The sequence below is a fragment of the Hylobates moloch genome, unplaced genomic scaffold (assembly GCF_009828535.3).
Source record: "Hylobates moloch isolate HMO894 unplaced genomic scaffold, HMol_V3 SCAFFOLD_4, whole genome shotgun sequence".
Taxonomy (NCBI): Eukaryota; Metazoa; Chordata; class Mammalia; order Primates; family Hylobatidae; genus Hylobates; species Hylobates moloch.
The window spans coordinates 34316296-34332031 of record NW_026652279.1 but is presented as its reverse complement, the minus strand read 5'-3'; the positions used below and the strand labels follow the sequence as shown (position 1 = coordinate 34332031).

The 15736-nt window shown below is 50.2% G+C and overlaps 1 protein-coding gene across 6 annotated transcripts in view; it reads right to left on the bottom strand.

Moving 5' to 3' along the window:
- MGLL (monoglyceride lipase) overlaps positions 1 to 15736 on the bottom strand; it is a 135467-nt gene that overhangs the window by 20210 nt on the left and 99521 nt on the right. For 4 of the 6 annotated variants that reach the window (XM_032149879.2, XM_058437365.1, XM_032149878.2 and 1 more), the window contains exons 4-6: positions 12446 to 12582; positions 11076 to 11186; positions 1495 to 1584 (exon numbers count right to left, since the gene is read on the bottom strand). In XM_032149879.2, the coding sequence (XP_032005770.1) occupies positions 1495 to 1584; positions 11076 to 11186; positions 12446 to 12582 (338 nt within the window). The remainder of the gene's footprint in view (positions 1 to 1494; positions 1585 to 11075; positions 11187 to 12445; positions 12583 to 15736) is intronic. The other 2 variants (XM_032149881.2, XM_032149880.2) reach the window with 1 other exon arrangement.

Here is a 15736-nt window from a genome sequence, read left to right as displayed (position 1 = left end):
GATCTCATTCATGTCAGGATTAAATCAAACAGTGTATATTTGGCTTTGGTCTTTCTGGGTCCTGAAGTTGTGCTCTTTCACCATATGAATCTGCTTTTTGGAATTAAAGTTTTTTTCCTTTACTCAGATATTCTTTCGGAAAGACCAGGGGCCACATACTGGTCCTTGATGGGTCCGACCTGCCCCCAAGATGTAGGTTTGGGAGGCACTGTGGGCTTTAAAAACCAAATTATATTAGAATTTTAAATTAATGTGGATGGGTTGGATGGATCAGATGCCCTCTGGCTCCACACAGGCCTCATGGCTCGCTAGAATCTCTCACCAGTCTGATTTTTAAGCAGCTGGCCCTCAGAGGCCTGGGAGTTTTCAACCCCTGATCTAGAATGTCTCTTTCCTACACACCACGGGCTATTCCTCTTGAGTTGCCCACTCTCTAAGAGACTCAGAGGGCCAGGAGGCCACATTTTATAATGAAGCTAGAGTCCAACAGCCCAAGGAAGTTTGGGAATATCCCCAGAATGCCAGAGCACTGCACTCCACTTCCCAGGGCCTTTTAGGGAGCCAGTGATCCAATGATTTCAAACTCCTAAAGCAAGAGGTCAACTGAGGCAGAAGAGTGGCAAACTTATTTGCTTAATCATGAAGATAATGCTGGTGTCTTCTGGATGCTTCCTACCCACTAGCTGCAAGCCCACAGGGTCCCTCTCCCATACCCAGACAGAGCACAGCTGGAGACCACAACTACCCACGTTCCCAGGCTAGCCTCACCACTGGCTGACCCCAGGCAAGTTATCCCACGTTATGGGGCTCAGTTTGCTCATCTGCAATATGGGTCTGTCCTTCCTTTGCTACCACTATTCTGAGTTACCCCCAGGGATCCCCTTCCTCTACTCTCAGTGGGTGGGGATGATACTACCCCTCTTTCCTGGACAAATAATCCAGGCCTGGACAATCAGTCAGTAAGAATCAGCCCTGAGACTTTTGCTGGAAAGAGGTGCTGTTTTTCCACCGGGGTTGCTCAGGTAAACCTGCTGGTGGCCCTCTTGGCCTTCACTGGGGGAAAGCCTGTCTGGGAATGAAGCTAAACCAGGGGAGATGAAAGCTGGGAAGAGACTGATGGAGAATAATACTTTCGACGCCCTGGATCCAGCCATGTCTGAAGCCTTCAGTTCCATTCACCACAAAATCCCTGCTTTTGCTTAAATCACTTTGACGTGGGTTTCTGTCTCTTGCAAACAAGAGACTTGACTGGTACACACTCAACTTCCACTGTTGGCTCCTTTCATGTTTAGAACACAGCTCAGGCATCATAGCCAACCCACCCTTTCACCCAAACCTGAAGCCAACCATGTCTCATGCACCACTGTGTCCTCGTCACTTTGCGCAGGGCCTCGGTGAAAGAGCAGCAGAGAATGCCAAGGCTGGAGCCAAAACTCTGATACCCCATGGGGGCAGCCACCCAAGCTACCCCTGGGGTTTCGGTAAGCCTCTCACCTCTGTCTTATTCCGAGAGAGCACACTGGAGTCGATGGGCCCAAGGGACAAGTTTGGCAGCACAAGGTTGAGCACTTTCGCAGCAAGGACCTAGCCGGGGAGGGAAAACAAGAGCTGTGAGTACAAGTGGCATCCACGCCCAGCTCTTCCGCAGTGACAGTTTACAGTACATTAAAGAGAGTGATGCCCAAACTGAACATCAGCCAGGTTCATCTCCCAAGCCTGCGTCCTTAAGCCTGCATGCCCAAGGACTCTTGCTTCTGACTCAGCCTCTATTCAGCCTGGCTCTGCTCCACCTGGGGGAGCTGGCCAGGCAGCCGCTGCATCCAAGGCGGGAAGTCATGTTTGAATTTTGCCCGCTCTATACCCTCCCCATGATCGCTCATGGGTTGTAATTTTGCATCACTGGCAAGAGCTGCCTGGGATGAGCTCTGGCCATTTCTCTGGGATACTGAAAATACACGGCAGGTGCAGAATCACCCAGATCAGCTGAGTACGAAGCAGGACAGCGAGGAAGGGCCCACAGGAGCCACACAGAGAAACTGTGCATCCATTTCTCTCGGGGGGAAGTAGAAATAGCACCAGCCCAATGAGGAGGCTGTGTGGCAGAGGGAAGGAGAGCTGGGTTTGATTCCTAGCTCTACTGCCTTGTGAACATGGGCTGGGATTTCCACATAGCTGAGCCTCCGCTTCCTCAGCTGCCAGTGGGACCTTGACCCTCCCGCAGAGGACCACGGGGAAGGTGAATAACACCCTGTGTGCAAAAGCCCAGGGAACACAGCAGGAGCTTAAGACGTACTCATTGAACTTGAGCCTGATTCAGGCCCAAACCTTCCTACCCCCTCCCCCATCTCTCCTTCTGGATCTCTTGTTTTCCCAGGAAAACAGAGAACCCGGATCTCACACTTCTGCCTTCAGAGAGGGGCTGTTTTCATTTCTGCAATGTGCACAGACATTTGGGGATGAAAGATGCTATTTCAAAAGTGAGCTGTGAAATGCTGAAATTAGAATTGGACGGAAGGTGGCAAGCAGTGAATTCTCAGTGCACATCAAGGGCACAGGGCATGTAGCTCAGTACCCTTGGCAGGGGGCAAGGGCACTCATGGGCACCGAGGAACCACCTTCTGGTGCACTGGGCACAGTTTCCCGATCTTTTTTTTTTTTTTTTTTTTTTGAGACAGAGTCTTGCTCTGAATAGAGCATGTATAGAAGCATGCGGCAGCCTGACTTCGAGCACTGTGCGGGGCATGGTGTGTCTGCATAATCAGAAGCCTTGAAGGGTGGCCATGATGGGTCAGGAACGTTCAAGAGTCCAGCTAGTATCATGGGCCAGCTCCAAGAATGAGCCTGGGAAAGGAAAACTTGGAATTCTGGGAACTCTGCACAAGATTGGGGTATTTGCAAACACAGATCAAATGTCTGCGAACTCCAAGAACTGGGAGCTCATCTACATTGGGATCTGTGCTTTCAAAGGTTAAAACAATCTAAAAATGAGAAAATGGAGTGGATCAGTGCATAAAGGCAGTGGGCTGTGGTTTTGTGGCCTTCACTAGACTCTGGCTGTGTAAGGACGAGTGTTCCAGGGCCTTAGCTCTCTCCTCCAGCAGTAGTGGTCAAGGGCCACACTGTGAGGGAAGACTTCTGTGTGCCACAGTTATGAAGAACTCACTTCTAGATATCCTGCTGTTCTCAGTACCCCGTCACTACTTCCTGATGCTGGCAGTGTGTGTGTCCATGAAACACCACAAACACCTCCTCCCAGTGCTGCCCTGAGAGACTCTGATTGTATTGGCCGAAGTGGAGCCCTGGCATCAGTGCCTTTTTAAAGTTCCCTAGTGATCCTGTGTGCAGCCAGAGCAGACATGGGGCTGCCAGCTGTGGCGGGGGGATCCCTGCCACACTCAGGAACCGCAGGAAGGTTCTGTGTGATGGGATGGTGTGCAAATGCCAGCCTTGCGGGCGCTGCTCCCAGGTCAACCCACCTGCCTGCTGGGGCCCACACAGCCTTCTCAGGGACATGGCTGTTTTATGTAAGCCAGCTTCCTACCCATTCCCTGACCAGATGGCTCAGAGCCAAGAAAAGGCTCAGGGACCCAGCACCTCAGCAGTGTCTGCCACAGAGGTGAAAGCAAGAGACCACCCAGAATCCATACCATTTCGTCCAAGCCCACCACCAGATTTCTCATTGTGCCACCATTTGTGTTTTGGAGACCCATCACCTGATTCTGCAGGGACCTGGGCCTGGAGGTGCCGGTCCGTCTTCAGGATCAGTCATTTGTGAAGACAGACTTACCTTCATCCTTGAACATATGTTTCTGCTGCTGGCACCTCATAACCCAAAACTTTTATACCAAAAAGTGACAAGGCCTCTACTTCCAGGCTCTGGAGAAGATGCTGACAGCTTAGGCTGTTGGCGCCTCAAGGATCAGCGCAGCTTGAGCCATCCTTGAAGTGATTTCACAGAGGATGGGGAAGGGGGAACAGAGAGCCAGAGAGAGAGCCTGCCTCCAGGAGAGAATTACAGCAAACCCTATTCTGTCGTCTCACCCAGCAAGCGTGATTTTCTTCCTCCATGAACGGGGGAACTTTTTGCAGTTAAAGGAAGCTTTTAAGAAAAGAGCTTCATAGGAAAAAAAAAAAGAGGAGAGCCACTTCCTGAGAAGTATTTGCTTTAGAAAATGAACAATGCAAGGGGCTGGTCCCTGGAGGGAAGGAAGTGATTCCTGGCAGCTGAACGCCTCACCATCCCCTTCCAGGTACAAAAAGCCAAGGACTGGGAGGCCTCCCCCTCCTATGGCTGTGAATGATCTATTGCTGAAAGCGCAAACAGGAGAGGTGGGGAGAGCACATCCTGCTCAGGAGTGGAGGCAGAAGGTGACTTCCACTGCATGCATCCAGCTGATAGCTGGCTGCCCAAGGACGGATGGGACAAGCAGTCACCCTCGCTCCCCTAAAGGAGCTGCTGCCAGCAGGTTCAGGATGAGGGAATGTGCCTAAAAGGACAAGCTTGTAACAGTAAAACTCCCATGGCTGATGGTGTAGATGAGGCACTGGTGTCCCAGCGACAATAACTGGTTGTTCCATCACGAATGTAGATGGAGGAACACACCCTCCAGGAAGGCCTGGTGCAGATTCTGCAGACTTTTCCCAGTGAATGCACACACAGATGTGTCCTGGCACTAAATCCCGAGGAATGCCACCCCAAGAACAGAAAGCTCTCCGTGCATAGATGGTTGCTGAAGCCCTGGGTGCAAGTTACACCAGAGAGAGTGTACAAAGAGGCAGGAGGGGACCTGGGTGGATACACCATTCACAGGAAAGGTGCAGAAAGAGAAACCCATGAAGGAGACTTCTAGAGACCTGGGATTCCCTTAAAATGATCTGTAACTCCCTGTCTTCCCAGGAAGACGGAACCGTCTGTACTGTTCTGTTCCTTCAATCCAGTTGGCGTATGGTAGCGGGCACAGCACACCCATCCCAACATCCCAGGGCCTCCCTGCTCAGTGTGGTCCTCACACCAGCAGCACCAGGGGCTCCAGGGCCACCTGGCTTCTGGGTCAGGATCTGTAGCTTCGCAGGGCTCTTGGGCATTCGTGTGCGTGGTGAAGTCTCAGGGGCTGGCAGTGTGTGTGTCCATGAAACAGCAGAAACACCTCCTCCCAGTGCTGCCCTGAGAGATTCTGATCGTATTGGCCAAAATGGGGCCCTGGCATCAGCGCCTTTTTAAAGTTCCCTAGTGATCCTGTGTGCAGCCAGAGCAGAAGTGCTTCTGACAGGCGCTGGCTAGGATAGGGGTGCGCACATCCCTGCAGGGCAAGCTGCCCTTTCAAAGGAGCCACCATAAGAGATGTTTGCGTAGCCCTGATCTTCAGCTCTTTTTCTAAACCTGCATAGTAAGTTCCAAGCCACATTTCTAACAAGACTCAATTGTGTAGAGGCAAGTCTTTTAATGATAACTTCATGTCTTAAAACAAATTAGGTGTTTAGCCTCTTCCCCATAAAAGCCCCAAGAAAGAGGAGAGCTGCCATGCAGGGGCAGGATGCTTTTAACACCTGCAAAAGAGATCCCCTTTCCCTGCTGCTCTTTTAAGATTTGTTGATTTCATGAGCCTACTCTCTCCTGAAGGAGGAAAGGGTAGGATGGGAGGAGAAAGAGCTAAGCAGAGGAAGTGGGTTGATTGTGCGTGAAGGAAGGCAGAACGGTTGAGCAGGGGCCATTGAGGCGGCATGACGAGGAAGCAGTGGGGAAGGAAGGAGTCATGGCAGGTCCCACACCCAGATGGATCACATTGTCGAGGTCGACCAGAAGACTGCTGCTCCTGCTCTCCCACCACCTCCACCCTGAGCAGTGAGCACACCAGGGAAGTCTCAGAGGGGAGTTGCTCACCCAAAAAGGACGTGGAATCCAAAACTTTAACATTCTTGATGCCTTTTCCATCAAGTGTTTCAAAATCCTCGAATAATCCTACAGGAGCATTGAGAGAGCCTTGGATCCAGCTGAGGAGAGAGGAGCCCCTGGATGGCTCCCCCATTGAGGTGAGATCCCCCGCACCTGCCCCATGACCCCGGTGAAGCCAGGTTTGTGTAACCACAGAGCTCCCAATTATGCCGGCTCAACCCAGACCCCAGGGGTCGTCGCCTGAGGATAATTTGGGGCCAAAACCCATGACAAATGGCTACACAGTCACTAGACCCCAACCCCGGAAGAGACAAGTGATGAAATGGAGAAACCAGACTCGGAGACGCGAGGCAGGCACATTTGGATTTGAACTTTGATTCTGAATCCTCAAGAAAGTCTATGATCTCAGTTTCTTCACCTATAAGTCAGGGATAATTAAACTAACTCCGAAGGGATGCTGGGAGAGCCTCAGGAGACCCAACCGCTCTGGAGCAGATCCCTAACTCTCTTCCTGGCTTCTGGCCCTAAGGAGAGGCCCAATAAATAGGTGTTGGTTGACTGAATGAATGAGCAAATGTCATTCAAAGTAGAGACTTCAGGAAAAGCACGTGATGTGCAGCTTTGCAACAAATGATGCAGTCACCCACAAACAGGGCAACCCTCTCACAGCTGAAGTCAACATCTTGATGAGCAAGAGGCTTGAGGGGCGTTCCCAATGCACCACCACGCCTGTCACTTTAAATACTAGAGACAGGCACAAATGCCTTTATTGATCCAGAAGGTTTTAATGGCTCCCTGTGATCATTTCTAAGTGAATTTCACTTCTGCCAGTGAAAGCCTTGCCATGAGGAAGGCAATTACAGATGCTATTTCCTAAGTGGCTCCTGCAGGCTGACCTGTGCGCAGGAGGCTAGGACTCCCCGCCTTCCGTGGGGCAGCACTATGACAAGGGTCATGGGACGGCCATGTGGGGGACACAGCAGGGACCCTCAGGGTTGCCCCAGATTTTCTTGAGAGTGAGAGTTCACCTTAAGGCAGCCATAAAATAGAAAGTGCTGTGCCCCTTTCCCAGTGACCCTCGCTGGGACGGCCAGGACACTTGTTTCCTGGTAGATCAGGGGCTCAGCAAAGGTGTGTGGCAGGAGGCTTGCTAGGAAGACAGCTGGTTCCTGGAATCACAGATGTCTAGAAAGCCCAACGCCCAGCTATTAGAGAGCAGGTGCCCATAGGACAGAGGTGAACTAACCCCCACGGCGGCTCACTGCTGCTGCCCAAAGGGCCAGTGCATGGCTAAGTTCCGGGATCCTGGGTCCAAATTCACCTGAAGCTTGAAAGAGTGGCCATGTTCCACTTGTTTCCTCTCCCTCCCTGCAACCTTCCACTGCCCCAAGGGCCTTCTGGATTCTATGGCTAAAAACAGATGAGTGACATTCAGATGGGAGTGGGCTCCGTTAAGGGAAGCTGATCTCAGGTGTGTTTTGGGGTGAAAGGGAGTATCCTGGCATGCTAGCTGGTCTGAGCTGGTGCTCAAGCTGACCTCTAGCAAGACATTTGGCCTCGTTTCCTTATCGGCAAATTGGGAATAATTTCCCTTCCTTCCGGGGCGGTGCTGGAGAGGAATGGAGACAATGCATGTCAGGCACCGAGTACTGGGCTCCCAGCGGCAACCCCCTTCTCCCTACTGGGCGAGGTGCCCTTCTTGGCAGGGAGTGGGAGTATCTTGAAGCACTGGCTGACTCCTGCATCCCTGCCCCAGGAACCCAAGGGACAACCTTGGCAACAGGGAGAGGTCGTTTAGAATGATTACTCTCCCGGTAGGCTGAGACCCCCATCCCTCAAGCTTAGCCCAGGGGGATTTTTCTCTTCTAAGAGGCTCCCAGAGAAAGGAGGGGCCCTGCAGCCTGCAGTTGCTCCTGAGTGCTGTCCCAGACAACTAAGGGTGGGAAATCCCGAGGGGCACCTGGAGCTTGACACTCTTCCAGCTGGGGGGCCACAGTTCTACCTCTGAACCCGGGCACGAGCCGCGAGCCATGGTGAAAAACCCCACGGAGCGACCTCACAAATAGCCAGATTTGTTCAGATGCATGGAGTTTTTATTTCTGAATTTCTGCTGCTGCCACTTTCTTTGCGAAACCACTTTCTCAGCAGAGACAATGTTTGGGGCCCCCCATCCGTCCTCATTGTCTCATCTCCAGGCTAAATATATCCCAGCTTGTTGAAAACCAGCATCCACATAAGAACCAGATGGTGGCGAGATTTAGGAGGGTGGGGGCGATCTGGCGTTCTCACATTGCAGGGCGTGGGGGCTGGCCGTCTTCCACAGGCCAGGCTGTACTCACAGACTGGGCGTCTCACGCTGCCCCTTACTAACTGGGGGAGTTGCTCTAGAAGGTGCCTGGTGCCGGGAAACTGTTGAACGGCTTGATGGATTGAGTACTGTCTGAGGAGTCAGGAGGCTGGGACTTGACTCTGCTCTGCTACCACTCACAGCCACACTCAGGGAAGCCCCTCAGCGCCACCACCAAACAGATTTCCCAAACAAAACGCTGGAGGGAGGAGGTGGGCTGTAGAAACTGTTCCATCATTGAGGTTCATAAGAGCAAACAACTGGAAATGACCCCAGGGCACCCTCCCTAAACCAGGACCTATCCCTGCAGTGGGACCCTTGGTAGGGCCTGATGGGGAAGGAGCACAAAAAGATTGCTAAACAAGCCACAAAATAAAACCCAAAACCCACAAAAACAAACACACCAACCAAAAGAACAAAAGCAAACACAGAGTACCCCCAACATGCATGGAACAAGTTCCCATTTGTGTGAAAAAGAAGAACAAATGGAGTGAGCGCTGACGGGAGATGCAGAGACTCTCGCTGGTACCATGGGTTGTTGCCCACACCAACCGGGAGAGAGACTCTCCCTGCATCCTCTTTCATATCTTTTGAATTTTGAACCATAGAAATGTCTTATTCTTAAAACTTTTAAATTACATTAAAAAATAGATCCTGTGAGACTTTTAGGAAAGTTGTCAGACAAGATTAGAAAATGTGCCAAGAGTGATGAAGCCTTCCAGGGGCAGTGTGGACGAATGCATCATGGACTTTGTCAGCCAAAATTGCCAGAGATGCAGGAGCAGCAACAGATCTCAGGGAGGGGAGGCTGGGCCCTCAAGTCTGGGGCAAAGGGAAACCTCATTTGTCTTGGTTAATAAGAGGAGACCTGTGTTCCCCCAGGGGCACCTGGCTCTGAATGTCACAAGGTGATCTATTAGCGGAAGGCTTTGAAAGGTCACAGTAGCGGCCTTGCCCAGAAGTGCCCCCTCCCCTGGTCAGTATGGAGCCCAGGGGGCTCTGGGAGGAAACCCTTGTTGGTCCCACCTCCAGGCCCAGCTGCCAGGGTCCCCCTGGTGCACTTTATCTGAAAAGTCCTGTGGTCCCTGGCTTTTCTGTAAGGGAAAACATCCATTGCAGAAACATCCATTTTCTTCCCTGGGGAAATATCCTAGATGGGGAGTGGGCAGCCCTGGATTCAAACCCATCACAAGGGCTGCACAATCCTGGCCAGCCATTCATCCTTCCTAAGCCCAGGTTTTCCCATCTGGAAAGTGCTGCTACAACCTACTCCTGGGCTGGAGGGGAGTTAAGTGAGACAATGCCTGTGAGAGCACAGTGCATGCCTGGCATTGGCTGAATTTTGCAGACCTGCATATAGCAAATCCCATGGAATGCAGTGGGAACGCCCTGCCGCTGAGTCTGGGCCTGCTTATTCTACTTAGATAATTAGAACCATAGTCACGGGAGATGTTGAGTAGGTCATGACTCCCCCCGCACGTTTCAATGATGAAGAGGTAGTGCACATCCGGGCATTGTGATGCTAAGGGACCTCGATCACTCTGTGACAGACCCCTGGTACTGTCCTACACGGCACTGAAATTCATTCATGATAGTCGATTTCAGTAAGTCCATGATTTCCTTAAACTGGAGTAAAATTCAAAGGAGATATCATCCATCTCTCTTGCAAACTAAGTAAATCATCATTCTCTGGCTAAACTATCAGATAGTCTCTGATTTCTCTTTTGCCAAGCCGAGCCCCATTTCAGATGGCTGAGATTTTCTGTTTTTAATTGAAAGCCTGTCTCTAGAGCCAGGAGCAAGTCTGTGGTCATGGGCTGAAGGAAACCCTTTGAGGATGTTCTTATAAGGTTTCATTCCTTGTGCTGTGTTGAGGAGAGTGCGGTGGGGGAATAAGAGCTAATGTCACTATTTAAATGATTCCACAGTCCATACGGTAAGCCTGTGGGTGATGGCTGCCCAGTGCACCTGGCCCCATGACCTACTGCCTCACCTCTTTCTCCTTTGAGAATCTCCAGAACTGGCTCAGGAGGCAGCAGCCCCTGCCCAGCGCTGGGGTGAGACCGAGGATTCCTTGTGGATACATGGGGTTGGGATTGTCCACCCTCACTGCGGCTATGTATCTACCTTAAGCCTGATGTCCCCAAAGCCAGGTATAAACCAATACCTTGTCCACAAGCCAGAGTCACAAGCAAGCAGGCCTGTCGAGGCCACTGGTTTCATCTCCTTTCTCGGGGAGAGAAGGTGCCTGCTCCACCTCTAGGTATCATTTGTTGGTTTATTTGCCTTGGCAAAAGCAGCCTAGAGTCTCAGTACCTACAGGTTATATCATTCCTATGGGTCATTCCAACCAGAAAAACAAAATTACGGATCCCTAACAGTCAGAGGTTGAAAGTGCCTGGGGCGGAGGAGCGTGGCAGTGAATGCGACTCCATACTGCACTTAGGAGTTCCTGCAGTTCCACTCACTGTTCATTTTCTGCTGAGGTTGGCAAATAATCAGTGAAAAACAGCCCAGGCCTTGAGTGTGACTTGTTAACAAACGTGACTTTGCTGGACAAATAACAAGTCTAACCTCTTCTCCTTTTAAAATTCATCAATAAAACATGCACAAACAGGAAGGCATTTTTTTTTGTCTTGGGGGAAAATGGCACCTGCCTTTAGAAATTACAGAACCCCTGTGGCAACAGTGTTGGATATTTGTCCAAACCCTTATGCAATAGTGTCTGAGGTCCAAGGATGGCCTTTGGTCCTTTTACACAGACTCAGGCTACAAATGGAAGCCCCATGTCCTGGGGAACCTGCAGGAATTGTACAAACTGGAAGGTCCTTTTACCTTGAAAGTTGTTGCAGATTCAGGATTGGCAAGAACCAGAGGCGAAATGAGTACCATGCCGGCGAAGTGGCCCGGCCTCTCTGCGGCGGTGAGAATGGCAATGGCGCCTCCCTGTAATGCAGAACGGGCAGAGCTGCTGTGTTCGGCTTGCACCAGTGCACACATTTCTAATAAACACAACCAGTGCAGTCCTCTTAAGCTGCAGTCCTGGCCAAGAGCCCTGAGGAGGACTACCTTGGAAGAGGCACCATCAAATGTTGGCTAAACTAGATCTGCAATTATTTTATTACACATGTTTTTTTCTCTGGGTTTTCCAAGAGCAAACATTTCAGAGAGATATAAATAAGGTTCCTGCTTGTGGGCCGCAAGTTAAACAATAACACGTTCCCACTTCATTTCAAGCCCAAAGCTGGCAAAACCCCAATTCCTCCATCCCGACAGGCTTAATAGGAGGGTTTGTTTTTTTTTTTTTTTTGGTGGGGGGTAATCTGATCATAATAATAGATTGCTATACTATGCTTTTTCCTGGTTTAGTAAAGGTCCTAGAAATTTAAATTCCAAGAAAAATGGGAGTGAACGTGGATGGTGCTGAAGGAGAGAGGCCTCACCTGTTTGCTGAAGCACAAAAGTGCTTAAAAGCAAGGGTTGCAACCGCAAATGCTCACGGGGCTGGGCGGGTAAGAGAAATGTAAGAACAGAGCCAGGCAGCGACCATGGGGTGGGAGTCAAGGCCTGCCCTGGTCAGATGTCCCCAGGCATTCAAATTCAAGCAGTTCAATATATCTTGGTCAGCCAACCAGCCTGCTTTTTCTATAGGTAGATTTGGCCTGTGGGCTGCCAGTTTAAGGACCCCGATTTAAGATTACATTTGCTCAATTACATTTTAAGATTATATTTGCTTGATTTACATATTTAAAAGGTGGAAGGAGTTGGAATAAGCTTTAAGGAATTGTTTCCACGGGGACCCTTTGTCCCTAGTTATCATTTGTCATCTGAGTTCAATTCTGAAACAAGCACATAGGGTTTGGGGACATTTCGTGTGCTTCTTATTGATGAAGGAACTATTCCCCGCTCCAAGAAGTGGCTCTTAGTAGCCTATGAAATGGCACCAAGTGGGCCAAAGAGCGCTGAGAAAAAGATCAGTTTTCCAAGAGGCCCCATATTCAAGCTGCTCGCTAAGGACCGGCTGGCAGCCTCCCTTGTTTCCTAAGCACGGAATTGCCCAGGAACTCCAAGTGCAGTGCACAAAGGGAGACATCACGCCAGCCAGGCAGAGAGCAGTGGGGGGCAGGAAGTCAGGGCCACCCCCTTCCCCCTGCAAGGCTGGAAGCCAGGGTGGATTTAACCTGGGTCTTCTGTGGTCTGCTTACCATGGAGTGGCCCAGAAGGAAGACAGGAAGCCCAGGGTAGTCTTTCTGCATGGAATCCACATGCTGCAACACATCTCTGACGAAAACGTGGAAGTCAGACACTACCATCCTCTCCCCTTCGCTCTGTCCGTGGCCAACTGGAAAGGAACAGGAGATGAGAGAGAGCTGCAGTTACCAGGTCGACTCCTACACAAGCCCAGAGTTCTCCTCACTGCAATCACTGTCTCTCCTGAGCGCCTGAACGTGTCACCTCATTTAACCCTCTCCAGCCACTCTTGAACATTGGAATTCTTCTCCCCACTTTTTATAGATTAGGAAACTGAGGCACAGAGTGGTTGAGGAACATGCCCAAGATCACACCACTAGGAAGCGACGAGCCAGGGTGTACCTACTACAAAGCCTCCCTTGGGGGTGGTTTCCAAGGAAGGGAAAAAGGAGAGGTGCACAGAGAGCCTCAGCATGCCCAGTTTTCTGCAAAGTGGCCGGGAGTAAGACGAAGAAGGCTCAGAATTTTCCTGCATTTTCCCTGTTCCTTGTCCCTGGCAGCTGTGCCTGAATATTGGCCTTTCACCAGGTAGAGTGGTACACTCAGCCCCTCATCTTACAGCTTTAGGTGAAGATAATATGACACACATAAAATAATATGCAGTCATCGGGTGTGCTTGCCAGAAAGCGTCTCGACGAAGCTGCAGTGAAACTAGGTCACACTCTCCCTCTTGAGTTTAATCTGTCACATATCTGTGCTGTTCACCCCCTTGTTCTTTCCTCAGAGCCCTCCACTTTCTCCCTCTTTGAAGGACATCAGTCGCTATAGAAACAACTCACTAGCTGTGGCTTCACATTCGGGCTGAAAGCAGCTGTGATGGTTTGAAAACTGCAAAAAAGAAAGCGCTTCTGGAGAATTGGGACCACACAGCCAGAGGGGCTGCCCAGACCTTCCCTGCTGAGAGCCTGAAGCACTCATTAAGCCTCTGCCACCTCTGGGGAGGCTGCTGCAGTAATAACGGTCACCACCTGGAACTGACAGGCTGCCCAGATCTCCAGCTTGGAGACTCTCCTGCTGTCAGGCCCCAAGCTCCCGTGTTTCCCACTGGCCCTTTCCCCGCACCCACCTTCCCAGTGGCCATCCCACGGTCTCTCTGACCATACCACTGGGCCCGGGGGTCCCACTACCCTCTCAGCAACACTCCCCCTTTCCTTGCCCTTCTGAGCTTTTTTCTCTTTTAAAATTTATTTTTACTTTTTACTGTGCTATTATATCCATAACATAAATTTTGCTGTTTGAACCGTTTTTAAATGTAAGGTTCAGTGGCATCAACGACATTATTGTGCAACTCTGTATTTTTTCACCTTCCCACACTGAGACTCCATACTAATTGATATGGGTTGACTTGTGTCCCCCAAATCCATATGTTGAAGCTCTAACCCCCAGGATCTCGAAATGGGACCTTATTTGAAAATAGGGTCTTAAAAAACATGATTAAGTTAAATGAGGTCCGTAGGGTGGGCCCTAATCCAAACGACTGGTGTCCTGTAAGGAGAGGGGATTAGAACCCAGACATAGAGGGAAGATTATGTGAGGGAGATGGCAGCCATCTACAGGGCAAGGAGAGTCTGCAGAGAAACCAACCCTGCTGATACCCTGATCTTGGACTTCCACCTCTAGAACTGCGAGACAATAAATGTCTGTTGTCGAGGCCCCAGTCTGCAGTCCTTTGTTATGGAAGCCCTGGCAAACTCATACTAGCTATTAAACCCCAACTCCCATTTCCTTCTTACTCTCTCTTCCCCTACACTCCTGGCACCCTCTATTCCACTTTCTGCTTCTATAAATTTGACTACTCTACGGACTTCATTTGAGTGGAATCAGGCCATATGTGTCTTTTTGTGTCTGGCTTATTTAATGTAGCACAGTATCTTCAAGGTGCATCCATGTAGTCGTGTGTGTCAGAATTTCCTTCCTTTTTAAGACTGCATCATATTCCATTCTGTGGATGGACCACGTTGTGTTTATCCATTTGTCTGTTGATGGACATTTGGACTGTTCCCACCTTTTGGCTATTGTGAATGATGCTGCTGTGAATATGGGTGTGCAATTATCACTTCATGTCCCAGCTTTCAATTCTTTGGGGTATATACCCAGAAGTGGGGTTGCTGGGTCAGATGGTGATTCTGTGTTGAATTTTTGAGGCATGACCCCGCATTTCCATGTGGAACATCTCTCTGGACGCAGCCGCTGCTCTTCCACACTCTAAAGCCTAAGGGCTGGCCGCACACAAACGCTGAGCCAAGGCAACACCAGGGCTGCCCAGTGACAGGCTCCCTCTTCCCATAGGCTTAGTCTCCAAACAAGCTCATCTGGGCATCTCTTCCGTATGTTTCTATTCTCCCAAAACTTGCCATCCTACCTCACAACCCTGGGGACGTAGTATCACTCATTTTTTTAAAAACATGGGGACAGTCTAAAATGGCCCTCTACGTTGGAAGCATCCCCCTTTCTGATTCCAACCACTCCGGCCCAGCCTGCTCCCTGTGCCAGCTGCATCCCCATCCTCCCTCCTTCATCCACAGCCCCCAAGCTGCCCTCTTCCCCTCCCTCCTTAAGTGGTGATCCACACTCATGGCCCTTTTCCCACCTACATTCTCTCTCCAGGCCTGGAGGCTCTGTGCGACCCTCAGCTGAGTCCACCCCAGTGGGCCTTTACCCCATCCTTTTCTGAGCTTTTGGCTCACTCAGCACCACATGCTCCTGCTGACCTTGTCATGGGGTGCACCTGGAAAGGGACTTCCTTGGCTCTCCTCCTTCTCATCTGGCTGTGTTTTCTTTGTCTGTTTTCCTCCCTGGCTGATTTCTGTAGTTATTCATTCATTCATTCATTCATTTTTAATTAAAAAATTGCATTTTAAAAGACATTCAATTCACATGGTACAAAATCAAAGTGGCATGAAAGGTGTACACTGACGGTCCCTTTCCCACTTCCTCCCATCCACCCAATTCCCCATCTTCCCCTAAACTCGTCTCTTAGTGTCTCAGCCTCTTTACAAGCAAATACAAATATAAATCCTAATTTTTACCCCAGTCCTAAACACAAAGAAACACGCAACAGATCCTGCTCTGTGTGGGGCTTCGTTCACTTGACACCATATCCTGAAGATCTTCCAATGTTTGAAATAGGGCTCCTCCCCAGCTTCTTACTACAAAACTTTCAAATGCACAAAAACACTGAAAAAAATATTCCAATAAAAACCCATATGCCTACTATCTTTATTCAAGAGTTGTTATTTTATTTG